The sequence below is a fragment of the Chlamydotis macqueenii genome, chromosome 2, assembly GCF_036417535.1.
Source record: "Chlamydotis macqueenii isolate bChlMac1 chromosome 2, bChlMac1.mat, whole genome shotgun sequence".
In the NCBI taxonomy this organism is placed as follows: domain Eukaryota; kingdom Metazoa; phylum Chordata; class Aves; order Otidiformes; family Otididae; genus Chlamydotis; species Chlamydotis macqueenii.
Window position 1 is genome coordinate 2,169,841 of NC_141557.1, and position 25,572 is coordinate 2,195,412.

The following is a 25,572-nucleotide window of genomic DNA, read 5'->3' on the forward strand; positions in this document are numbered from 1 at the left end:
ATGTCTTATTTCATTATTTCCATGGCAAAGCTCTGACCCAGCTCATCAGCCCCTCGGTGCTCCCCTGTCGCACTCCGCAAAGGACTGGTAACCAGGGCAATGCATCACGACGACTTTGCCATCGTGATATTTCGTATTAAGCTGTTTTAAAATAAACCCAGCGCCAAGCAATCAGAAGATCTAACATAATCTTGATGTCCTACACTTTTAGAAGACCTCTGGAGACCTTGACCAGGGCACTATTGCAATACCAGACAGTGATATGAGTGCCAGTCTAGCAGATGCTCCTGTCCTTTCAAATTGCACCCTACGTCCCCAGTTACTGATTTTAAAGCATCGTAATTAGCCTTGCTACATGGCTGAAGAGAAGCCACTCCAGTCTGAGTAGTTTTTCAGCCCAGTGCTTGTCAGCAGCACAGAGTAATCCCTGTTTAAAATGTATATTGATTTGCAAGCCCAGGACTGAATCCCAACATTCACCTCAAGCGATAGCATCACCTGGGGTTCAAAGAGGAGCGCTACGAGTGACTTCACAAAGGGATAAAATTCTGCTTTCAATGTTAATGTATTTTTTTCTTTTGTTTGCACCTGCAGCTGGAGTGTGGCTAGCGCTTTTAAAAGAAGTTATTTGAACTGTATGTTAGAATGGGATTAGGAAATTTTGACATCAGTGTGTCGACGATTTAGAAAATAACTGTTTCTGTTATTGATCTTTGCATTTCACAAACGCTTAGTTTTCCTCTGTTTTTCTTTAATCTGATATATACTCCCCAAAATATCACTTCTGTAAAGAGGATTGGACGGAGCAGAGTAAAGAAATTACAATTTTAAAGCCAATCCTTATTCTGGGTGTGAATTTGGAGGGAATCTTTCCCCAAAGCCTTGTTCTGCTCCTGTGGTTTCCTTCTGAGACCAGCAACGGTGCATTTGTAGCTGTCTAGGCAATAGTTAATGAAAGGGGGGCAGAAAACAAGGACCCCCAAAGAACATTGCATGCCAGTCATTGAAGCCACTTCACTTCCAAGGACACGAGTACCTTTGGATGTATACCCTTAACAAGTTTTCACCCCCCACCAACATTTTTGATATGGAGACTTGATGAGAAGGGATGTCTCCAGGAAAGGATGCAAGATTTGCTCCCAGGAGCCAAAATACCAGACCCTAAAATGTTTCTGTCAAAGAAAGCAAGTGATTATTATTACTCTCTTGGAAAGATTTCACTGTCCTCAGTTATCAGCATCTAAGCCCGCATCGTCCTCGGAATGGTTCTTTGGACACATAACAGCAGGTTTGGGCCCCTAGAGATCATCAGCCTCCACTGCTGATTAATAGGTTTTTAATCTGAACGTGGCCTAGAGAAATTCCACGTAAGCAAACACACACTGCACACACAGGGCTCAGGTTCTGTACACATTTATTGAATTGAAGTCCTTAGGGGAAAACTTAACACTGAACAGATTCTTCAGTTCCTATTTGGGGTTTTTCCTCTACGAATCTGGAGTTCTCAATGTGTCAGACAAGCAAGACTGTGCCTTACATACCCAGGGAGTGACGTTTTCCTTCAAATGGTCAGTAGGCCTTCAAAATAAATTAGTTTTCCCCAAATCTCATCCTGTGGGGAAGATCCCAACTTATCCTTCACAGCATTCATTTGTCAGAGGATGTTCTCCACCAAGTGACTTCACAACAACCAGGCATCTGCTGGTGGAGGCCACCTGGAAAAGTCTTCCTCACTATCAACAAATGGACCTACCAAGCGGAGCACTGATTCCTCTTGCCACAACCCTGAGGGGCTGTGAGGGGCTCTGGAGAAGATGGTTGAAGGTGATCAACTCAGTAGGTTTAGGAGGAAGGAACAACGAAAGGAAATATTTATCTGAAGGTAGACATGGCACTAACTTCTTGGCTGCTTCTGCTACCTAATAAAACCAGATAGGTGTGTTCAGTTCTCTTCTGTTGTCATCTATTAGAATCATGGAATCTTAAGGTTAGAAGAGACCTCAAAGATCATCAAGTCCAACTGTCAACCTAACACTGCCATGCCTACTAAACCACGTGCTGGAAGACAGGTTAGGGGAAATTTGGGTAAAGCCCATGTTATTTCTAATTGCCACCACCACTCTCAGAAGACACTTTGGCTGCTTATGCACCTACTTTTCACCAGGGCAGAAGGCTAGGGGTGCTGATGTCCCCACCTGCCCTGTGCTGCTGAGTGTGCAGGTGACAAGGAAATTCCTGCATGGTGGCACTGTCCCAGAGCACTGATCCCTCCTGAGCATGCATGGCGGACGCAAGAGAAGAAGTAGCACCCACAATTCATCCTCCCACCTTCCATGGCAAGACCCTACCATCCTTCTGCCCACCAGTCCTCCCTGATATCCCACACAGAGACAAGCCCCTTTCCCATCTTGGGCTCTGCCAGCTCTTCTGCGATGAGGAAAGGAAAGCAGAGCCCTCGTGTTGCAGATCCCTGGGCATGTCTGCATTTTTAATCCACGCTGTTTTCTCTTCAGGTTTGTTCTCCTGCTGTACCACTAGATGGGCCAAAGCTACACCGATGAGAGTCCTACCTCTCCTGCAGAAGACCAGCAAGGCAGGTGTCTGCCCCATCCCTGCAAGCCAGGGGACAGGCAGCTGAGGGACAGCAAATGGAGGGATGGAACAGGGAGAGGTATCAGAGAGCCCCAAGTTTCACCTTCAATCTTGTTGTTAGTCAAGCCCTAGCAGGAGAGGTGTCCTGCCCTAAAGAAGTGACCATCTCAGGGAGAGCAACCCAACCAGGACGTGACCTATGCCAGTGAAATCCCTTGCACAAAGTCATATCACAGACTGGTGGCAAAGGCAAGAGCAGAGCCCCCACCATCAGTTCAAGACCTGGCTTTACCATCTGCAGCCTTTCTAAAGTAGCTCGTTGATGACCAGGACAGAGGCTGGCATAGAAGAAAGATAGCCAGCACCAGTGCCTGCAGGTGAGAACTGGAGGCAGATGCAATATGAGAAAGGAACCCTCTTCAAAACAATGTTTTTCTTCACCCAAGATGAGGTGACAGAAGCTCCTGTGTTTAAAAGTCCAAAGGCTGTGAAAGGACTAGAGGTGATGGTTTTAAAACAGAAGGAGGTAGATTCAGATTAGACACTAGGAAAAAAAAATTGACAACGAGGGTGGTGGCACACTGGCCCAGGTTGCCCAGAGAGGTGGTGGATGCCCCATCCCTGGAAACATTCCAGGCCAAGTTGGCCGGGGCTCTGAGCAACCTGATCTGGTTGGAGATGTCCCTGCTCCTTGCAGGGGGGTTGGACTGGGTGGGCTTTGAAGGTCCCTTCTAACCCAAACCTTTCTGATTCCATGATCACCCGTGACAGATCTGCTCTACCCTGCAAAAAGTCTGGCACACTGCAGTGCAGCTCTTCAGGCACTCTGCCTCCATTAAACTGAAAGCCACGCCATGTGTCTAACCCTTCCTGTCCTCCTGAGGATGTATCTCTACTGGATCTTCTGCTTTCAACCATCCTCCTTGTCTCTCATGGGCACTGTGATCAGAGGATAACACCTTTATACAGAAAGGTTTTGATGGGAAACAAGGAGCAGCCAAAAAGCCCAGTCTGCCACTGGCATAGAATAACCTGGGCAGATAGCAGCCATAGCCAAAGGTCTTTCAGGCAGTGTCAAATGTATGCTTACATCAAGTGTTCTTGCAGCTGAGGACATCTCCTTGCAGCCTAAAGAGCTGAGAAACCCACCCAGCACGTGCTCCTGATTTGTTCATTGCTATCAATGCCTCTTTAGAGCCCACAGAAGAGGCAATGGCCTGCAGGCATCTCACCTAACTTCGGCTATCTGAAGATTAGGCACCAAGTCTCAACTAGAACCCAAAGGGAGAGAAATGCAACTCCAGAAGTAATTCACCCCACCTACCATAGACTATTGACTCCAGTGGGCTGAGTTGCTCAGGTCTCTGCTGCACCATTGACCATGGAGGTGGCCAACTTTGTGCCAGTAGGGTTTATACAGCTGCAGTCAGGCAAGGTGAAACCCACGCTATTAGTATATTTGGCACATTTCTAAAAACCCTCTCCATCTCTGACATTGGACCAGCCTCCAGTTCAGAACAACAGTGATCTTTCTACGGCAACACCAGCTGGTCACAGAGAGACTTGTCTTGAAGAGGGGATGTGAATTTAACAGCAAAATCTCTCTCCTCAGTAGGGCTGCCACTGAATCACATCATGAGCCAGCCATCACTCATTTTCTGCCTTGTTCATCACTGCCATGTGATGAGATCACTATTGACCTACCGTGTCACTATTTATACTGCTGTGACTCCTGGTCAAGACGTACGGATGACACGGATGAGATGAATCTCAGTCTTCAAGGACCTTAAAAGGCATAGAGGTAAAATGACAGAGGGAAGCAGAATGACAGGCTGCAAGTCAACGTGCAAGTGGCAAAGCCAGGCCTCCAGCAACCCCAAGCCCGGGCATCTAGGATCGCAGCATTTATATACTTCCGAAGCACCAGCGGAAGGAGGAAACACAGCATGTTTTGATGTCTGGGTCTCCAGACATCTGTAGCAACACCCACACCCACATGGAGACCACTGTTCAGAGAGTGACATGCAGGGCAGACAGTGAGTAAATTGCAAATGGGGATGATTTACCATCTTCCAGCAAGAACTAGATCCAGTTGCGATTTGCAAAAGCAGATGACGAATCGGATTTTACTAGTGGGAATTCAAATATTAAAGAGGGAAGGGGCAGAACACACTTCTGGCCTCCACCAAAAATAAGCAAAACCTTCTGTCCTACAAGGAGCCTTCCCCAGCTCTATGTTGGCTCTCAGTGAGGGTGATCTCACCCTGCAGCCGTAATGAGTCTTCTCCATCTAGGGCAGAGGGGGAAGCAGAGCAAGAGAAGTGACACAGGGAGTATTTGAGAAGGGTGACGTGCTGCACGGCACCAGTCTTCCCGCCTTCCTGTCTGCCTGGATCCTTCCAAACCTCGTCTCCTTGCCCTTGATCTCTTTACATAGACGCCTCTGTGTTGGAAGCACCCTGGACGTGCCTTTTTTTGAACACAGGCGAGTGCAGCTGTTCCCTCTTGTGACTAACTGTACCGTGAAGCAGTCATATTTCCAAATCCAGCTCTATTTACACACTCAAGTTGGCCCTGAAGATGCCAGCTGGGCCATCCCTATGAGTAAGCAAGATAGGACCAGCCTGCAATGCCTTCAGAAGGCATTCCAACCCCATGACGACGAGGTGTGCTCCATGTCCTCTCATCCCCTTTTCCCCATGCCAGTGTCATACCTGAAGCCACCCACCTCCTTTCACAGCAGGGTTATGGGGGACAAGGAATTGGCCTCATGGCTGTGAGGACTGTCAAGACTTTATTCTCCCATTCAACACTCAGGGTGATGGAACTTCACCTCCTGGGAAAGTCATGAACCAAAACTGCTGTTTACTTTGCCAGTGTAAAGATGGGCACTGTGGAAAATCTGCACACGGCAGGTTGCAGCTCCACCAGGAGTGAGACTTGGTGTCTACCACTGAGGATTCGCAACCCTGCAGCCCGGGCTTCCCTCAGAACTTCTCCGTGGGCATCAATGAGCAATGCCAAGGGCAAAGAAACCAAAGCCATGAGGGCCAGATCCCATCCATCGCGAAGCTTACGGCTGAATGTATGTCCAAATATCTGGGAGAAGGATTGAAAATGATGGACCAGCGTGGATGAGCTTAGAAAAGTTTTAACATCAGGCCCAAAAAACAGCTGTTGAGAGGAAACGCTGCAGATTCGGGCAGCCAAATGCCAGCAGTAAAGCCCGTGGCAGTCTTTTTACTGACTCTAATGGACTGCAAAATCTGGCCCTTGAAGGGCTGTGGTTCAAAGGTGACGTTGATAATAGATAACTAACCTACAGTAGTGTTCCTAGCTATGGGAATAGCTGTTCTACACCCGACGGCCTTTTTATCAGCGCAATTAAAAGCAGTTGGCGTCAGCGTAAGCAGCGGCGCTGCCAGCTGAAGGAATCCGTACGATCCCGCCCGCGTGCGCCTACGACAAAGTGGATTATCTCCATCCTCCCCCAAACAGCAGCTGCAAAGCAACCAGGAAAAGGGAGAGTGGCTGAATTTTGTACCTTCAGGTAAAATTGCCTGGTGCTTCCTGGTGGGAGGGGCAGAGGCTTTGGGGGATGCTGAAATCTCTCCCCAGGAACAAAAGGAGGGGAGATTAGCTGGACCCCTGGAAGGGATGTGTGTCCTGCCCCTTCCCCCCCCTCCATCCCCGGTTTGCCCGGGACCCCCGCGCCCGGACGGGCGCTGGTGTCTGAGGGTCTCTGCATGTGTGCGTGTGTGTTCCAGTCTGCAGTGTGAGCAATTTCACTTGAAAAGACAGAGAAATCCCCTCCTTTGAAAGTCTCAGCGTTTGGTTCTTTCCAGTAATGCTATAATTGGATGGGATTTTCTCTAATACTGAGGGAAAGTCCTTAAGATGATTTTTCACACACCACCCCCTCTCCTCCTTTTCCTCCTCCTACCTTATGCAATAAAACTCTCGTCTCCCTCCCCAGCCTCTGTGGCTCCTCTGGGGTGGGGGATCTGCTGAAGGAGGAGGTGATGGGGGGGGTTGAATTTAATACACTCGATGTAATTGCAGCATCGACATCACGGGGATTTGCCGGGAGAGCCGGAGAGAGAGCATCCGTTCCTCCCCTGGAAGCAAGGGAGAAGCCTGCTCGGATCGACTGGGGCTTGGCTACGCGGGGCGATTAGATCTGGCAGCACTTGCCAGAGCTCACATTTGCAATCACTTGTCATCCAACCCCAAAGAAAATAATCAGGGCCCGACCCCTGCCAAATTCCCAGTGATTTAAATATCCCCGAATGAACTGCATTTCTACTATAATTTCACTAGAATGAATATATCTCTCCATCTAGCTAAACACAAACATATCTTTATATATATGCATATAAAGCTCGCTGTGTGTAAATAGAAATATTCCCTACTAAGGGGAAATACATATGCAATTCTTAATGAGAAAGAAAACACATTTTGATTTAAGCTAATGCAAGGTTGCAAGCCTTCCTCCAACAAAGTCACTAAAAATTGTACCTCTCTTTGTTCCGTCTGAGCCACAGAAATTTTCCAATTCACAAATAAAATTTGAAAAATCAAATAAATAAATAAAATTTCGTCCAGTTCTCTCTCTTTCCTACAAAAAAAAAAAAGGCGACAAAAAAAAACCAGCAAAAAAACCAACAGGCAGCAGCCACAACAACCAAAAAATATATATATAAAAGAGAATCATCGTTATTCCATAGAGGAAATATCTCCTAGCTCATCCAGTGCCTCCATCCCCTCGTTTTCGCCTCTCTGGCCCCCTTTCAGATAACCCGGGCTAAGGGGAAAGCTTGTCAGCTGGGTGACACTTGCTCGCAGATACAGCGAGCTTCCAACAATATCTTCCAGAGGAGCAGCGAATCCAACCGCGTACCCCGTCTCAAGGAGCTACATCTTTATAATAATACTAATAATGTTATTTTTTTTTCTTATTTCCACCCCATCGAAAACCCGCAGATTTTTCGGAACCCCGCGATCCACCCCGGCTCACCCCCCGCCACCGCCCCTGAAAGGAGAGGAATTGTTACAAGACGTAGAGAAAGAAATTTCAAAAAGAAATCAATTACTAGTGCCCTGTGGGGTGGATCTGGAGGATGAAGTCGTTTGCGGCAGCGCCTTCGCAAAGTCTGGGGCTGGGGCTTCTGCAAATGGTGATGATCTGGATGAGCCTTACGGAGATTTGCATGGAAGAAGTGGATTTCTGAGCAGATGTCTTCAGTGGAGCTCTTGGATATCTGGCTGGTTGGACTGGTGGGGAAGGGGTGTGCGTGTCTGTGGGGGTGTGCATGTCTGTGTGTGTGCGTGCACGTCTGGATGTAAATCCTCTTTTTTTTTTTTTTTAAATGAAAAAAAAAGAAGGAAAGGAAAGGAAAAAAAAAAAAGACCCAACTAAAAGTTTCTAGAAAGTTAGTTCAAATGCATCCCGACTCTCACTGTGAGGAAACGGGGACTTAAGAAGAAGACAGAATGGCAAGAAGGAGCAAATCGATAAAATAATAATTTAAAAAAAAAAAAACCTTCACACTTCTTTTTTTTTTTTTTTTTTTTTTGCATTTTAGTAGCTTCGACCCAGGGAGTGAAATCCGGGCAGGTTGTTATAGCTACCCAAATCCACAGGGGTCCCCCCTGTCTATTTAAACCCCCTAAATCTTCCTTCCCCTTTTTAAAACTACATTTTATCCCTTGGCTTGTGGGCCAACGTGCCCCCTAATGAGTATTAAAACACTATCTCCTTGCAATTAGCTCATTCCTGACTTCGCGCTCCTGATTGACAGAACAAGCCAAAGCATCAGAATTCTCCCTTTGGCAATAAGTGCTGATTGGGTCCTTTTTAAGAGAGCTACTTCAAACTTTTTTTTTTTTTTTTTTTTTTTTTAATATTTGCCTTCAGTGTCTTGGCTGAGAGAAGAGTTTTTTACCTCTCTGAGATTTTTTTTTTCCTTGAGAGTAGTAGAGGAAGCAAGAGAGGATTTACCTGGTCGGGTTGAGTTCACTTCATTTGACTTTTTTTTTTAAATTATTGTTATTATTATTATTAAAATAATCATCCTGCCTCAGAAGAAAGGAAGGTTTTTGGCAACTCTGGTTAAAAAAAAAAAAAAAAAGAAAGACAACTTTTCATCAATGGCCTCTTTTGGATATTTCCTGTTTCTTTGTGGGTTGAGTCAGGCTCTGTCAAGTTACCCAATCTGGTGGTAAGTTTTATTCTTCTTCTTTTTTTTTTTTCTCTCATTTTCATTTATTTTTCCCCTCCTCTGTTTTCTCTGCAACCCCTGCGCTTAAGATGACTTGAAATTCTCCTTTCGTTGCCACTCAGCTAAAGAGGTGGGATTGTTCCAGCGCCAGCAAGTTCTTAGAACCTGCATTTCACCTCTTTTATTTATGCATTCACTTTGTTTATTTTGACTGGGTTATACCTGATCTCTCCTTCTCCTACTGTAAAAGAGAGAGAGGGAGCGAGAGCGATCGGAAAGTTATTTTTTTTTTTTTTAGGCGCTTTGATCCTCTCCTGTGAAGAACAAAAGGCGCTGCCTGAATTAAAGAGATAATGATACAAGTTGACATGAGCATTTCAAGGTGATTTCGAGCTAGTCAGGTGGAAGGAAGGGGGGGAAAGGATGAAAACTTTTTTCTTTTTTCCCCTTCGGTTTGAGGAACATTTAGGGAGAAAAGGGGGAGAAAAAAAAAAAGAAAAAGAAAAAAAAAAAAAGGAAAGAGAAAGGAGGTGAGAGGAGACTGAACAACCTGGAAAGGCAGAGCAAGGAGCGGGGCTGGGGGAGATGTGCCCGGCGCTGCCGCGCAAGATCAGCGGGGACTTACGCACCTCCCTTTCCCCCAGGATAACGCACTTTTTTGTCCGGGTTGCAGCTCCTTTTTCCTTTTTTTTTTTTTTTTCTCCTTTTTTTTTCCCCCTTTCTTCGCTTTGCACCCTACGCCTTTAAGAGCCTTTTCTCCCTCTCTCCCACAAAAAGCAAATGGTGCTGGGCAAGGCATGTAACTGCAAGAGCCGCTCTAATTACCCCGCGGAGCTAATTGGGCTGAGGGAGTTAGGAAAGCTCCTGCTCCGCGGGCGAGCGCGTACGAAGCGCGGCGCAGAGCAGAGCCGGGTTTTGCGCGGGGTGAGGAGCGGGCAAAGCGGTGGAGCTCCCCGGGGCTGCGCGGGTGCGGAACCGCTCGGGTAGGGAAAAAAAAAAACGAGGTAGGGAACTGCCCAGCTCCGAGCCCGCGGATGGGGAAGGCGAGCTGCGCGGCCCCAGAAGCTGTTCCGCACCCGGGAAGTGCTGTAAATAACCGAGAAGCGTGCCAAAAAAAAAAAAAAAAAGATAATAAGAATAATTAGTGTTTTTTGAAGTGCGTTTAATGCTGACGAGGGTCCGGGTGGGATCCGCGGAGGGCGAAGCGGGAGCCGCGGGTGCGGAGGTGAGGGTGTTGCAGGCAGCCTCTCCAACTATGTCAGGTATGTCTGAAAGCAGGGAATTCGCTGGGATGGGGAGAAAAAGCAATAAAATGCAAATGTGTTCTTGGGAAGAGAGGCGAGCGAGAGCACCTGGACGGGAGTCATTAAAAAGCAATCTTTTATTCCCAGCCACCATCTAACTTATAATTAGAAACTCCGGTTGCATTCCTGATTGGAGAAGGAAACGCATTCCTTTAATACCAACAGAAATATTCCCTTGGCACCCACCGAGGGGAGAAGGGGGGGGCACAGCGGCCCCCCAGTTCCCCCCAGTTCCCCTCCCAGTCCCCGGAGCTGTGGGAGAGGCGGCTGGAAAGGGGGAAAAGGCCGGGAAGGAGATGACGGAGAGAGGGGCTGGGGATCTCTTCCCCAGCCAGGGCATCAGGTGTGTGCAAGGGGACCGCAGCAGCGACTCTTTTTTTTTTTTTTCCATCCTTTTTTTTTTCTTTTTTTTTTTTCCCCTGTTTTTTTTCCTCGGGTTTTTTTTTTTCTCTGTATTTTTTCCCCCTGTTTTTTCCTTCGTTTTTTTCCCTCTTCCCTCCCCCCCTTTTTTTCCCCTCTCTTCCCCCCCTCTCTTTTTTTTTCACCCCTCTCTTTTTTTTTCACCCCTCTCTTTTTTTTTCACCCCTCTCTTTTTTTTTCACCCCTCTCTTTTTTTTTCACGCCTCTCTTTATTTTTTTCACCCTTCCCCCCCCTCCTTTTTTTTCCCTCCCTCTCTTTTTTTTTTTTTTTTCCCCTGTCTTTTTTTCTCCCTTTCCATCCTTCCCCGGTGCCAACCAGCGGTTTTAGACATTTCTTTCCCAAAGACAGCAAGCCCCCTTAGGCCATGGAAAAGCAAAGGAGGTTTTGATTGGGGTGGGGGAGTCACATTAGCTGTCTAAATTCCCCCCCTTACGCACCACACCCCCCATTCCTCTTTATTTATCCTCAAGCGAAATATAAACCCGCGGCCACCCCCATGGCTGGAGTTGGGGGTCAGCCCTGCAGACGGGCGAGCCGGGGACTGGAGGGTGGCACAAGGGTCCTCCGGACGCACCCGTGCACATACCAAAATCGGGCGTGCAGCTTCTTTTCTCCTCATCAAGGACCACCTGCTTCCAAACTAGTTGATTTGGCAAATCGATCACGCTTCTTCATTTTATCTTAATTTAATTTAGTTCCTTTTTTGTGTGTGTGTGTGGTTTGTTGTTTTTTTTTTTTTTTAAGAGACTGCAGAAAAGGCCAGGATTTTTTTTTTAGCCTGATAGTGCAAGCAACACACATCTCATCTCAACCATCTCTGTTTAAAGCCCCCCCTATATCAGCTCGTAGCAACTTGACCGCTTACAGCAGAAAATCTGTAATTTGCCACCCCCAAATCGTGCCCCTCCACAAATAATAGTTTCCCAATAAAGTGTAAACTCATCCTAAAGCGCGCAGAGCTGTGGGTACTTACGCCGCTTTCAGCTTTGAGACAGTTTGAGCAGAAGCAGGGACTGTGAAACAACACTCTCCTTCAAGTTTTGTTTAATTATTCTCCAAAATGAAAGAAAGTAGGGGAAAATCAAGTGCGTATTTGTCACGGGGAGCAAGCGGGCTTGTGTCTGTTACTGTAATTTCCGTCCACCTCTACACAGAGCTCCGCACTTGGCTGAGCTGTTCAAGCTGCTGATCCCACCATGGCATAGGGGCACCAGTTTAAAACCAGGCCGCCCAGTTCTGGGTGGGCTCCCCGCAGACCCGGGTTCCTGGTAACCTCGGAAAAAGTTCGGTGGAGCGAAAGTGAAAAGATCGCCGGGAGCAGTGATGCTCTCGCGCTCCGTCCACATCCTTTCAGCGACAATGGAGGGGAAAAGCTACAGGAGATCCTTAAAACTAGAAAATTCCCAAATAACATATTTACAGAGAAATAGGCTTTAAAAACAGTGATTTTAAAAGAATAAAAGAAGAGGGCACTCATTCTCATTGGGACTGATGTGGCAAGTTTTTAGGGATTTCTTGTGGCACAGTAACCCCACGGGACCTTCTCCAGCTCTGCTCAACCCAAAGGAGCTGCTGGTAGCAGCAACAGGCTCTTCCACACCCAGGGGACCAAATTATCAGCAAAAATGTGGTGTTCTGTTGTTTTGTTTCTTATTTTTTTTCCCTAATGTTACTGCTATTCATCTTTTGATTTGTTTTAAAAAAAAAAAAAGAAAAGAGAGCGGAGAAAGCGAAGGAAGACTGAGGAAATTCAGGAGCAGAATTCATGGGTGGGTGAGGATTAGATGTCACCTGTCCCCTGTCCTGTTGGGATCTGGGGTCCACGCGGAGTCACGGTGGCAGCACGGACAAAATTAAAACTTTTGCCAGCTAATTTGCACTGACTGGCCGACCGCACATGGAACGGAAAAAGCATTTTGTTTCTTAATCAGTGGCATGAGGGCTAACTCTGTCTGAGGGCAGGAAGAGTGCAGAAAAGATTCAGAAAGGAGAAGGTTTTGGGTCAGGAGGAAAAAACAGCGATAAAAAATTAACACAGAGCTTCAGCGCTGGGGATCTTAACCTCCGGGGGGGGGGGGTACTCAGGGAGATGGTTATGGGAGAAGACCTCTGAGCTGAATTAAAAGAACAGGCAGATCTCTTCACTGTGGGAGAAACCTGCCAGCTGACATCTCAAATGCAGTTCTTCCTGGGGTGCGAGGCAGCTCGGTGCGTGTTGAAGGATGCAGATGGTTAAAGCATGTGGCTGGAGAGGGCCTGGAAGAAGAGGTCTCATGGGAGGAGACAGGCATGAGCTGGGATCTCCTGTGGTGGGATCACTTTGGGCATCAGTGTGTGTCCCTTCTTCTGGCCCACCAGTTGTGGTGGAGCATCCTGTATCACATCCTGAGTGGGGTGGGATGAGGTCGGCCCCGTAACGAACTGGGCCAGGAGATCGCCCATAACCACTACTGGCAGAGCGAATGTAGCGTTACTGGAGCTGCCAGGTTGTATTTGGAAAGTGGACATGACGGACATGTGTTAGGAATATTTTCCTGGCTGTCACTTGTGTTTGCTCTTGGCTGCTTATTACTTATTCCCCAAGACCGGATACAGAAGCTCTATTGCTATTGGTCTACTCATCTATGTCGGATGAAGTTGACCAAAGTCTCTGACGTCCTGCAGTAGTCACTTTACAGTCCGTGAGGGTTGGAGAAAGGGATCTAACAGATCTTTCCATCTCTATTTTTTTTCAATTCAGGAAATGCAAGTGCAGGGGAGCAGGGGGGCGGGAGCCTTGCCAACAGAAAGACAAGTAACTTGGTGGCATTACTCCAGCAATACGCGGGTGCAACACCTGAACGTGTCGCTGACAGGGTTTGATGGCATCACCGCAGCGCACGGATGAAGTCCTGGTTTGTGATCTGATTTGGGTCTCTCTTAGGATCTGTCACTCTCGGGATGGGTGGATCCACTCCTGATTTGCAGTGCGGTGGGTGAAAGGCCAGGTTCTGGATGCCATGAGAAACCAGATTCCCCTTTTGTTGCAAATCGTGGAGAACAAAGCTAAGTCTTGGCAAGCTCTGTCCTTGAGAAAGCAAAGCTCAGGTTTAGCAGAGAGGAACCCTGTTAGGTGAAAGACGAACTCCCTCATTAGCCAGGAGGGAGGCAGAGCTGTAGAAGGTCACCCAAGGGACAACCTGAGCCATATGCCTTGTCACCAGAGCTCCTAAAGCAATCTCTAGAGCTCAGAAATAGGAATTGCGTCTCCCCACTTCTCCTTTGCTCGGTTAGCCGGAGTTGAGGATTTTGACGTTTTCCGAGGCGGTGGCATTCGTTATGGTTCCCTCCACTACTGCAGCGGGTTGCGGTGCGACGTTCGACAGTTGTCCTGCTCCTCTGCAGAGGTGGTTGCATTCCAGCTGGACGCGGTGCAATCCCTGTACGTGCAGCCCTCTCCCACCCTTGCCCCAAGGCTTGGGAATTGTCTTTATAGATGTGTACCCATCTTAGAACAGTCTCTTACCTGGTGCTGTTTTGCCAGGCAGCGTATAATCACGGAATGATGTTTTAGCCTATTCTCAGATATCAACTGGCTCACCAGCTTGGATTTTCCAGAGCAGAGCATGGGTGGTTTGCAGCCAAGCGATAACGGGAGTAGAGGGCAACTGGGTCGAGGGCATCTTGCTGTGTAGATGTGAGTGGTGAGAAACAGCTCTTGCCTGGTCCATGCACAGGGTTTAACATGCAAAGGGTGAAGGAGATGTTTTTCCAATTCCATTTTTTCATGGTAGGACTGAAGAAATGGACTCTAATGGTATTTTTGTTGCTTCTGGCATAGTCCAGACGTGGAGGAGCTGTGCTGGTGAGATAAATGACTGGACCAAGATCACAGAAGAAGCCTTTCTCATGGCAGGAACTGAAAATTTTGCAAGGTCTCAGCAAGAAGCCTCTGTTTCAAACACAGGAAAGGCTGGGACTCTCCCAGACAGCACCATGTGTGCTAAAGAGGAGCTGTCATCTACTCAGATTTTAGACTCGCTTTTCTAAATTGTGTTGTCCTCCTACGTATTGATTTTTTTCTTTCAGTTTTAAGAGGACTTTATTAGACAAGTTAACTTGCAAACCAACAATTTGATATCCAAAGCATTGCACGAAGGCATTGCTTCAGATGAGCAAGCCTTTCCTCACTAATACAAGGAAAACTGAATTATTTTGCTCCCCAGCCCTTTTTGGGTAGCCCCAGAGGCAAAATATGTCCTTTACAGACATTTGAACACCTCTAAGACTTCTCACCTGAAAACCTTTGAGCACCTACTAACACGACTTAAGCTCTGATACATGTCCAGGAAGGGAGAGGATGTTTTTTATTCCAACTTTGCAGGTGGGTGAGCAGAGGCAGAAGAATTTAAAGGCCCTGCCCTGGACCTTGCAAGGAGCCTGCAGCAGGGCTGGGTGTAGCACTGAGACACTTGGTTGTCCGAGGGAAGGCAGGTCTTTTCTTCTTTCTGAAGACCTTCCTGCACAGGCCGCGTGTCCTTGAGTGCTCTTGCAGTGCAGGGTAAAAGAAAAAGTGTTTACTACAGGGGCAGTAGATATTGATTAAGTAGGTGAGTCCTGTTCTCCTCTCAGAGCTCCTGTGCCACCTTGTGAACATGGGATTTCTTCTTCCAGACTCAGCTCTACAGCTAGATCTGTTGCGGGTAGAGTGGTTGGAACAGGGGGATGGCCATACCCCCGCTTTCTGTTGGCCAAAAGACTTTTTGACTGTTCCCTCTAGAAGGTCAGACTGGAAGAGCCTTGACTTTCGCTGTGAGTTTGTGGTCTCTCCTAGGAAGGAAAAGTCAAGGATTGCTGATCGTACCAGGGGAAACGAGGCTGGCTCACTGGTGTCTCCATCCCAGACCTATGGGATCCTTTCTCTGCTTGCATCCCGCTTCCTGTAACTGGGATGAGCCAACTCAACTCCAGCCCTGCAGCAATGCTGCTGCTTTTCCAGACAGGGACCACCAGCCTCTGCACCTCTTCCCGCATAGCTAGTGCTTACCAGGGGTGCAATGCAGCAGGGGAAGGAGGCTAGACCTCGTGAGGAGCAGATGTTTTTGCTTTGCATGTGTGGGAGGGCAAGAAAAGCCTAATGGGACAGTCATGGGTTGATGGCCTGCTTCCCCCTTGCTCAGCATTTATGCTTGCGTTCCTTGAGTGCGTGATTCAAATAGCCCGGCCGCATTTCAAAGGGCTTTATTGGGCATAATGACAGCACTTAACGAGCATTGCACAAGTGTGTCACAGGGGGAATCCTCTGGGCTCTGAGTCAGTAATTCTGGGTTTGGACAGCTGAGATGAACACAGTTGGCTGTGCGATGAGCACATGGTCTCATCCCCAGGGCCTTCTGCGAGCAGGGATGGACCAGCCTTGTTCCCACCAATATCCATGTTGAAATTTCCTTCCTGGAGCAGGACTGGACTCATGGTCTTGCTTTGGATCCCAAAGGAAACCCTATGGGGCAAAAGAGTGCAACTGGGAAGGGGAAAGGTGGAGCGTGCAGGAGGTCTGGAGACCATTGCTGCAAAGGAGAAGGGCTTTCTAGGTTTAGAATAGACACCCACTGTCTTCTGGTGATGTGGAGCTTCGTGCTTTCTGCCCAGTCAGATGGTGGCAGGTGATGATGCCGGTTAAAATCACTGAAATGATTTTGGAAAGGGAAATATCTGAGGGAGAAGTATTGACCAGAGCATGTAAGTCTTGTCCACATGATCAGCTAAGGCTGGATGGGGCACAGCCCCAAGGTTGCAGCAAGAGCTGCACCCATCCTGTCTCACTAAACCCGTCTCTGCTTTGCTGACACCACCGAGAGCCAAATGAAGGTCCAGGGTTCATAAGAGCTAAGACGGTTCTAAGATGGGACTTAATACTGAAAGGAGATGCGTACTCAATAAAGTTTGTAAGGGCAGGAGCCCGCCCATGACATATCCACCAGGGCTTTGCTGGATCTGGCCCAGGGTTGATCTTTCAGAAAAGCCACTCCTGACACTGTCTATGCCGTCAGTTTCCGTCTAGCCTGGGCTAGATGCTTTTCATCCCTCCTGTGCCTTTAAAAGTGGCAAGGTTTGCTTTAAGTCCTGTTACCATTTAGCACAACATGTGAAAATTCATCAGTTCGTCAGTTCACTCCAAATTCTACTGCTGCTTGCAAAAAAAAACAAGGGAAGAAGAAACGATACATTAACTCCCTTGTTCTGAACTCCTAACATAGGGCACTGCTTTTTAAAACAGCCTGTAAACCAGGGCAGAGCATTATGCATCACAAAGATGTTGTTTGTCTCTTTTCCTTGTTTGTCACCTGCATATTCACAGCCCCCTTCCCGCTTGGATGTTGTGATACCCAGAGAACGCTTTGCATTTGTAGAGCCTGGGCCATCAAAGAAGTTCAAGGTGCCTTTGGTCTTCTCCTCACAGTTTCTATTCTAGTGTAAATAATTGTCAGTTATGCTTTATACTGTTGCAGTGATAATTCTTAGCAGAGATGCTGTTACTCTTTCCAACACGGATATTCCTTCACACTTCGTCGGTGTGAAATGCTTTTCTCTTATTGCATCTTCGCACAGTCTCAGACTTCATCAGCAAAGTCAAGTTGTAGCACATGGGCTGGTTCCCGTCTCACATCACAGGCCTCACAAGGCATCCCAGGTGTTTGGGATGGCCATTTCTCCTCTTCCATGAGGCTCTGTAGGCTCAAAGTGTGCTGGAGCAGGTTTTCCTAGAAGGTTTAGGGAGTGCCTTAGGGGTTCCTTGAGCTCAGATCGTGGTAAACTCCCACATTTCTGGCCTGGCCTCATGTCTGTCACAGATTGTGGAAACTCTCCTGATCACCATGCTCTAGTAGTCAGTTTAAGTGTGTCTTCCAGGAAAGACATCTAGTCCAAAAAAGAAGATTCCTGGGTTCTCATCAGATGCCCATGCATAGGTTCTACTTCTAGTTAAGATGCCAAGAGGCATTCTGGTTGTCCTCAGAGGCCTGGCAGAGATTGTATATAGTTCACTGGTGACACACTCCTTTCTCAACAGCAGATGGAAGTCAGTCAAGAAAACCCTACAGAATCTCAGTGGTACTTGAGGCCTATTTGTAGGCAACTGAGCAAAGCTTTGGGATGGAAGTCATTTTACTTGTTATGTGTCTGTGATTTTGATGTCTCCATCCAAGACAGGAGCTCTTGGCTCCTTTCATCCATGGGGAGAAGCGGGCAATTTCGTATGGTGCAATTCATCTCTCAGTCGTTCAGCTGAGCTTGACTGGTTAAATCCTCTGCAAGTATGGAGGAGTTGAGGCAACCTGCTCAGAGACATCTCCAGCACTGTCATCCAGGTTCAACCAGATTATACCCAAGATGGGGAACCTTCTTTGAGAGTTTGCTCATTTGCCAATTTCCTAACTGTTAAAATATGAGCTCTAATTCCCATTGTCTGGCATAATTTCACATGGCTAAAATCAAGCCATGGACTTTTTCTCCACTATTTTGTCATGTTTTAATAAGCTCTTTAGTGCACAGTGCTCGCTGGCATATCAGAATGGGTGTAGCCATGGTATGCTGTTGCAGGAGCACCCACGCCATCCAGGCCAGTACTAAAAACCTCTAGACCACCCCTCTCCTCAGCATCGTCACACCACTGTGTATTTTGTCATATCTCAGCATAGCTGCTGAAAGCCTAAGCAGCTTTTGTGTTTTGCAGCTTTCTCTGTAACACATTTAATCCTGCCTCTAATCCAGAATGTTCTGGAGCACAAACAGATCTTTCTTATCCTCAAACATACCCGGGGTCTTCCACTATCCTGCAACCACATCCACAAGTCATTGACTCAAGCTTGTAATAGAGCTCTGTCTCAAAACTTTAAGCAAAGGTATAAAACGGTTTTCTTGCTTCCCTGTCGTGCCAATTATCTCAGCAGAAGACATAGTCACTCTCTTAAAGCAAGAGTTGTGTCTGTATTTCAGAGAATTCCTCTGACTTTGTTTTACTTTCAGTTCTCTGAAAGCCAACCCTTTTCTCTTTTCTCAGTCTGTGTCTTCTAATTTCACTTTCCAAGTTCCTATTTCCTCTACATCACTGTCAGAAGACACGGTTTTGTGGCAGAGGTTATGCACGTCCATGTTTCCAAGGAAGTCTCTATTATTTGACAAAATTCACCCTGTGGCAGCGAGAAAAGCCCATCCCTGCTGTAGCCAAGCTTGTGACGTGAAGCCAACCAGCACTGAGCAGAGCAGGAGGTTCTTCTGCTTCCCAAAAGGGTGCACCTTGTCTAATAGAGATATTTACTACAGGGTGGGAAGGCAGGAATGAAACTCCTTGAACAGTTGCCAAGCCTACCATTCAGTTTGTCCCTCTGCCCCTTAGAAGAACAACAATAGAGCCTGTTGCTAGACTGTGTTGTGTGGCATGACAGAAAGCAACTCTAAATCCTTTGCAGGCTGAGGGACACACTTAAAGGAGCCTTTCCTTTTTTTTTTTTTTTTTTAATGAGCTTACAGTAGCCAGGAAGAAATGGGACAGTCTAAGCTCTTGCTGGACAGGTAGGACCCCATCCAAAGCCTGGTGAATACTGGGGAAATACCACTCCTGAAAATCCTGGTGAGCGTTGCTTTACATCTTTAGTGACCAAATTACATTTAAAAACCCATCACTTGAAGTCCTGGTGTTGCATTCCACATATGTACAGAAGACCCAAGCAAAAATCCCGTATCTCAGAAGGGTGTTTCAAGGGAATTCTTATGAAGTATCAATTTCTTGCACATTCTGCCATGGGAAGAGCAGTCCAGATGCATTTGTTGTGAAATAATTTGTCTTACCAATCCAGAATAGGAGAGCTGGGTACCTCGTTAGGTCCTGCATACCAGAGGAGTGCTGCCTCTTCCTGTGGATTGGCTTTGTAATGGTGGTGGAAAGCCGCCTTGAAGGCTCTGAGAACAGCACCCATCTGAAGATGTGCAGATGCTAAAGCTGTTTAGAAGTGTGTGCTGATATAGTCCTTTACTTTTTGGCAGCTCAGGGTGGTCTAGCTCGTTCACCAGCTGGCTTGAACAACATCTGCTGATTTTTCTCAAGGTCTGGATACAGTCCCGTTTACAAATAGTGTAAATCTACAGAGAAAGCAAGTGGCAGCCTGATCTCCAGGCCCTGAAAGCTGTTTTGCTGCAGCATTAGCAGATGTGCGGTTTGGTCACCATCTGGAAAGATTTGCTGGTGGAAGGGCTCAGACAAAACAATAAGAGGCTAAGTGGAAAAGGACAGAATAAGTGAAGTGCAAGGCTATTTAGACACACAATTCTTGGTTTATGCCTTAGACTTATTGACTGCATTGCTGCAACTGGATCAATTAACTGATTTTATTGAGCTGCCCCTTGTCAGTGGATTGCAGCGACTGATCCATGCACACCCTTAGCTCCTTCTGAATGTGAGGAAAAGTGGATTAGCTCTCTTGCTTTTATAGAAGTGCGTATTTCTCCTCAAATGCTGTAAAGAGAACAGAAGTTAAGTAGCACAGATTTAGCTGCCTAACTATTAGACACCTTAGGTTAGTTGAGATGCATCCCACTGTGGGTTTGCAATAATAGGTACAACAGCTTCTACCGTCATTAAATCATTTGATCCAGAAATCATCTCATCCATCCTCTTGTGCCTCAGGCTGGATTAAATATACGTAAAGCAGAGCTGTGCAGAAGCAATGGTTCTAAGCAGTAGCTAGCACTGAGTCATTACTAACAAGAATATCATCTGGATAAGGAAGGAGCTTACTGCATCACAGCCTTTTTCTAACAGGACAGGTCATGGATATTAGTGGATTGATTGCAAAACCTAAAAATCATTTACAACAGAAGACCAAGGGCACAGTGGGAACTAGTTTTTGCCTGAAAGAGTATACGGTCCAGACAGATGGGGCAAACAACTGAGTTGAAAGAGAATAGATAAGACACATTAGCAGAAGATTGGGAATCAGACAGGGAAATGCTAATTCAGTGGCCACCGAAAGCCTTGGTGCAACTTGCCCACAGGCATATGGGAAGTCTGTGATAGAAACGAGCATCAAGTCCATCTGTCCTGCTGACGCAATGTGTAGTCTCAGTCTCCTGGTGAATGAAAGACTCAGGCTGAGTTGTAATACAAGGCACTGTGTTGTCAGTACAGCTTTCTAACAACTCCACTAAAATTACAAGTAAATTGTAGTGTTTGTCGGAAGAGTTTCCAAACCGTAGTACAGAAACTAATTCAAGAGTTATATAGTCTAGCATATATTTACAGCCACGGTGTCTGCCACCAACGGTGATGCTAGTGGTGGCTCCTGTTGCCTTTGAGACTGGTGCTCAGACAGAATAAATGGAGAAATTCTGTCCTGCACACAAGCTCCAGAAACAGGGCAATACAGCTTCTTGTTTGGATTCTTGCATGCGAGAACCCAGTTTTGTCCATCTCTAGTACAAGGAGGCAGGGCAATATGGAGACCTTGACTATCTAATTAAACTAGAGATAAATCTAAAGCCCATCCTTAGGACATGGGACATCTGGTCGTATCCCTTCTCTGACCTCCACAAGACCTGGACAGATGGGAATCAGAAAGCTGGAAAACAAGACCATTTTCTAGAGTCTCTGGCAGAGGCAGGCTGCACACATCCCATTTCAACATACAGTATGGGGCCACTGAGCAGAGCCTGAGGTACAGAAGGACAAGTTGTGCTGGAGTTACGTTTGACTACTTAAAAAAAAATAACACCAAACCACTAGGGTGAGGATAGCAGCCGAGGCAGCTGGACACGTGTGAGTCAGTACCACAGAGGCTATGAGTGAAGAGTTTAGGTTTGTTGACTGTATGACAGAGATGTACATAATGCTTACGCACTGCAGCTGTGCTGAGCAGGATTCGTCATACTCCATCTCAGAGCTGGACATCTCATCTGAGGTAGTCATCTAAGCCCCTTTTCTAGTCAATGAATGAAGGCTGACACTTCCTCACTGTGATTCATCAGACCTATCTTTGATGCCAATCTTGGATGCAACGCCTCTCTCTGTAGCAGCCCATCTCTCCATGTTGGTGATCAAGAGAACCAAGATGACTAACCAGGTGCCTAACTTCTGGATGAACAAGGTTAGGTTAAATGCTCTAACTCCATCATGCCTAAATTGTTAGGTTCATCCTACCAACAGCTGTGGGACAAGGAATCTGTATTTCTTCAGAAGTCTATCCTTTTTGGCTTTCTGTGGTGCTAGCCTACAACACAAAGGCTGATTCAAGAACGATACCCTTGCAGAAGCATAATTTGTTTAAGAAATAGTCATTTGGACTGATTTTTATGACCAGTAGTGAGCTGCCAAGTGGAGGTACCATGACAGAGACCACCCTCAAGACCAACCGTGATTCTGAAATTACTGTGGCAAGAGTCACCAACTCACATTGTCTTCCCCTGAGCTTGGGATTTTTATGGTTCTTCTGACCTTGCTGATAAGATCTGCACAAATTTATTCACACACTTGGCTGTCTAGTCCTCAAATTCCCAGACTGTTTCTGTTACTGTGAATAAGGAAGAGTTTGGCTTATCTGAAATTCCCTTGATCTTAAAGATGTCAGGAAAGATGCCTGGAATTTTCTTTGATGCCAGAAGAATATGGTGGCAACAATATAATACAGGAGTGAGAGAAGTGATGTAAATATCTCTCTAAACTGCCTGAATTTCAGGTCTCTACTTAGGTTTTGCTATTAAAACTGTCCGGGTGCGAAGTTAGGCATGAACTCAGCCTTAGGCACTACTATGCTAAGTTAAACTTTATTATTAATATTAGGAGAGAACAGATGGAAATGCCTCAGGTGTAATTTGTGTAGTTTTCAGCCAATGTTGGCCCCCTTCTCTGTGAAATTCAGGCCCTTCCAAAGCATGTTTTACTTGTAGATCTTAAATTGTAAGGGGAGAGCTTGTGCAAGGGGACTGATGGATGTCCTTCAGGGCATGCGCTTTGTGGCTCCGGAGGGGCTGGGGGCAGGGAGGGACTCAAGGAAGAGCTCTCAGAGACCTTGCTCCTCTACTCCATCTCTTACAGCTGGTTTCTGCATGAACCAAGGCTTAAACAATCCTGGAGCCTGTCTGTTTGTCCCCCTAGTGACATTTGAACCTATTACCCTAATAAGCTTCATTTGGAAGAGGTTGTTATAGTTATTGGATACCCACAAGTCTCAGAAAAATGATAGTTAAGTAGAGGAGAGATGTGACCGATGCCCTCCCAGGTGGAGAGGCTGAGATGTGTGTGCATATGTGTGTGTGCATGTGAGTAAGCATGCACGTGTGTGTGTGCGATGTTCCCTGGTCATCGTAAATCCAGATAGAAGGACAGAGAAGTCAGTGCTCACGAGTTTCAGTGCCCACAGAATAATTCCTTCCTTTATGGTTGTTTTTTTTTTTTTTTTCATCCATTCATCTTGTTTCTTCCCCATTCCCTCTCATTTTGTCTATGTATGTGATTTGTGGGAGGAATGACAACATGGAGGGAATGGGCCGTGCCATAAATCCCTTGATATCCATAGTGCATCATATGGCTGAGGAAGAGATGAAGTGAAATAACCTTCTTATTAGGTTCAAGGAGGATGGAGGGCTCCAATTCTTAGAAGGTCCATGCTTCTCAGCCACTATTTAAGGCCCATACCAGGACACCTACCATTGTGTTCCTCATCTGGTAGGTACCTGACAGCACGGCTGTGCATTACAGGCATTTGGCAGAAGGTCACAAGATAGAGTAAATGAGAGTGATGAAGAGTTTGTGAGAACGGTCAGCTTGTGTGTTGTGGGAGCAGGACAGCTGCAGAAATGCTCCCACTTCCCTGGTGAATTGACGTTAACAGCTCCCAGTGATATCTCCTAGAAAAGTCCTGTTAACAACAACTTTGAGGATTCTTTGGAGAGAAGAAGTACCTATTGTGAAGATAGTTATATATATATATAACACATATGCCTATGTATATGTATGTATATGCATAGATAGGTACACACACGTATCCCTCTCCCTAGGTTTAGCTTCTGCTCCAAAGACAAGTCAAACTCAAGGGAAACCTTCCCTTGACTTTAAAAGACTTTGGAGCAATCTCTTTGTCTCCTGTCTTAGACTCTGAGCTCCTTTAGGTCTTGATCCTGCAAGCTGCTTCATATTTTGATTCTGGGCCAGGAAAGCACTGCTTAGTTTTGTGTTTATCCTCAAATATCTGGGCAGTTCTGTTCATTTTCTATGCTCAGGCACCAAGCTCGGTCACACAGGTTGAGATCAAGCCCGAGAGCAGGGAGAGTCTTTCCTGTGTTGGGCTGGTACATAGCACATTATTATATATGCTATCAGGGACATACAGTAATAATGTATGTAAATTACAGGCATATCTCAGTCCCATCTCCTATCCCATTGCAGGAGAGAGAAGGAACCCAGTTAAGGCTTGTATGTATCTGACAACGTGCAGCAAAATTTGGCTAGGAGCTGGATGGGGTTTTGGGGCATGCAAAGGCAGAATTGTAGAAGTTTTGTGTGTATCCTAACGGGCTTCAGCATTTGCAAAATCCATCCATTTATTACCTGTCCTGATCTGCACCCAGGTCTCAGATACTATGGGTATTGAGAGCTTCTGCTCCGAAATCCAGAGATTTTTGGCTGAATCCGCAGTGTTGGCCTAGACTCAATCAATGTAATTGATTTGGTAGTTCTGTGGAACAGTGAGAGACTATTGGCTAGGGTGTGCTGCTGAGATTTGAGAAACTTGAGTTCAAAACTCTGCTTCAAATCAAGCAGAGGAAACTTATGAAGCTCATTTTCCCATACCATGGGTAAGTGCCCTAACCACTGAGTTGCTGACTCCAAGTATAAAGGGGACATTGCGTCCTCCAACTTCACTTTGGGAATGGCACCTTAGGGGATGGGCACATGAACAAATTGCCACCAGGTAAGTTAGGGTGTGATCTAATAAGATGCCAGTTTTTCTGTGGTAACTGCCTGTGTGAATGCTCTTACCCTGCAATAAATACAAGATGGTTCATATATACCAGGGGGTAAGAACGTTCACACGGGTGTTCACATGGCTCACACCCTGGTTTGACTCCCAGTAACTTGGGTCTGTGCCTCTAACCTCAGTACCCCTGAGAATCCATCCTCGAAAAAAAAAAACCAAACTCTTCTGTTTTACAAAAACTCCAAATCTGCCATTTCTAAATTTCAAATTATAGTTATTTTAGTGCATTTTTGTTTTACCATAAGTGATTTGCTGAGCTTGACTCCACTGCGCAGTTTTGGCAGAGAACATTTCCACCTGAGATCCTCGTGGCCAGCTTTAGACAACATGGGCAGATAAGTCTACTGACGCCTCACAAGCTCTGCCTGCCTCATAGTCAGAGACCTTCTGGGCACTGACATAATGTTAATATTCCCATTTCTCACAGCCAACCCCTGAGCCCTGAAGAGGTTTAAACATGTGGATATACAAAGTTAGGCGTATAAAACGCTATTTAGCCATCAGAGAAAAGGTGGTGTGATTGCGAGATGAGCAATGCTTGCAGGTTGCCTTGAGGTCACTGGGTGCTCAGCGCTTTTTCACGTGCTTCGCATAGGCCTGTGAAATAGCCAGAAAGGAAGGCAGCAGCTCTGAGGAGAAGACCTTAATTTAATTTCTTGGCCTACTGGTCTGGGAGCCTTCCAGGGTTCCAGAGGTAGACAACTTTGCCTAGGAGCAGGCTGAACATAATTGTGCACGAGTCCCAGCAACCGAGCAAGGGAAAATGCCTTTAAAACATTCCAGGAACTGGACCCAATGATCCAGTCAGAAAAAAAAAAACACTTGCATATGGGGTGGGACCTTGTCTCATGATGATCCCAAAGGCTGGTTGACTCAAGCTATCTTGAGACATCTTCTTTCAAGTTAGATTGGGAAGATCCAATTCATCCTTGAGGAAGTATTCCACCAACTTGTGACAACTGTTTTGAAAACAAGGCTTTCTCAGAAAGTTTGAGGACACCTTCTGTTTCCTACCATACAAAGAGTTG

The 25,572-nt window shown here is 46.4% G+C and overlaps 1 protein-coding gene across 1 annotated transcript in view; it reads left to right on the top strand.

The window, feature by feature from the left end:
* Positions 1-6,019: 6,019 nt before the first annotated feature.
* WNT3A (Wnt family member 3A) overlaps positions 6,020-25,572 on the top strand; it is a 90,496-nt gene continuing 70,943 nt past the window's right edge. The window contains exons 1-2 of the mRNA XM_086741698.1: positions 6,020-6,142; positions 7,576-8,813. Of these exons, the coding sequence (XP_086597824.1) occupies positions 8,743-8,813 (71 nt within the window). The 5' untranslated portion in view covers positions 6,020-6,142; positions 7,576-8,742. The remainder of the gene's footprint in view (positions 6,143-7,575; positions 8,814-25,572) is intronic.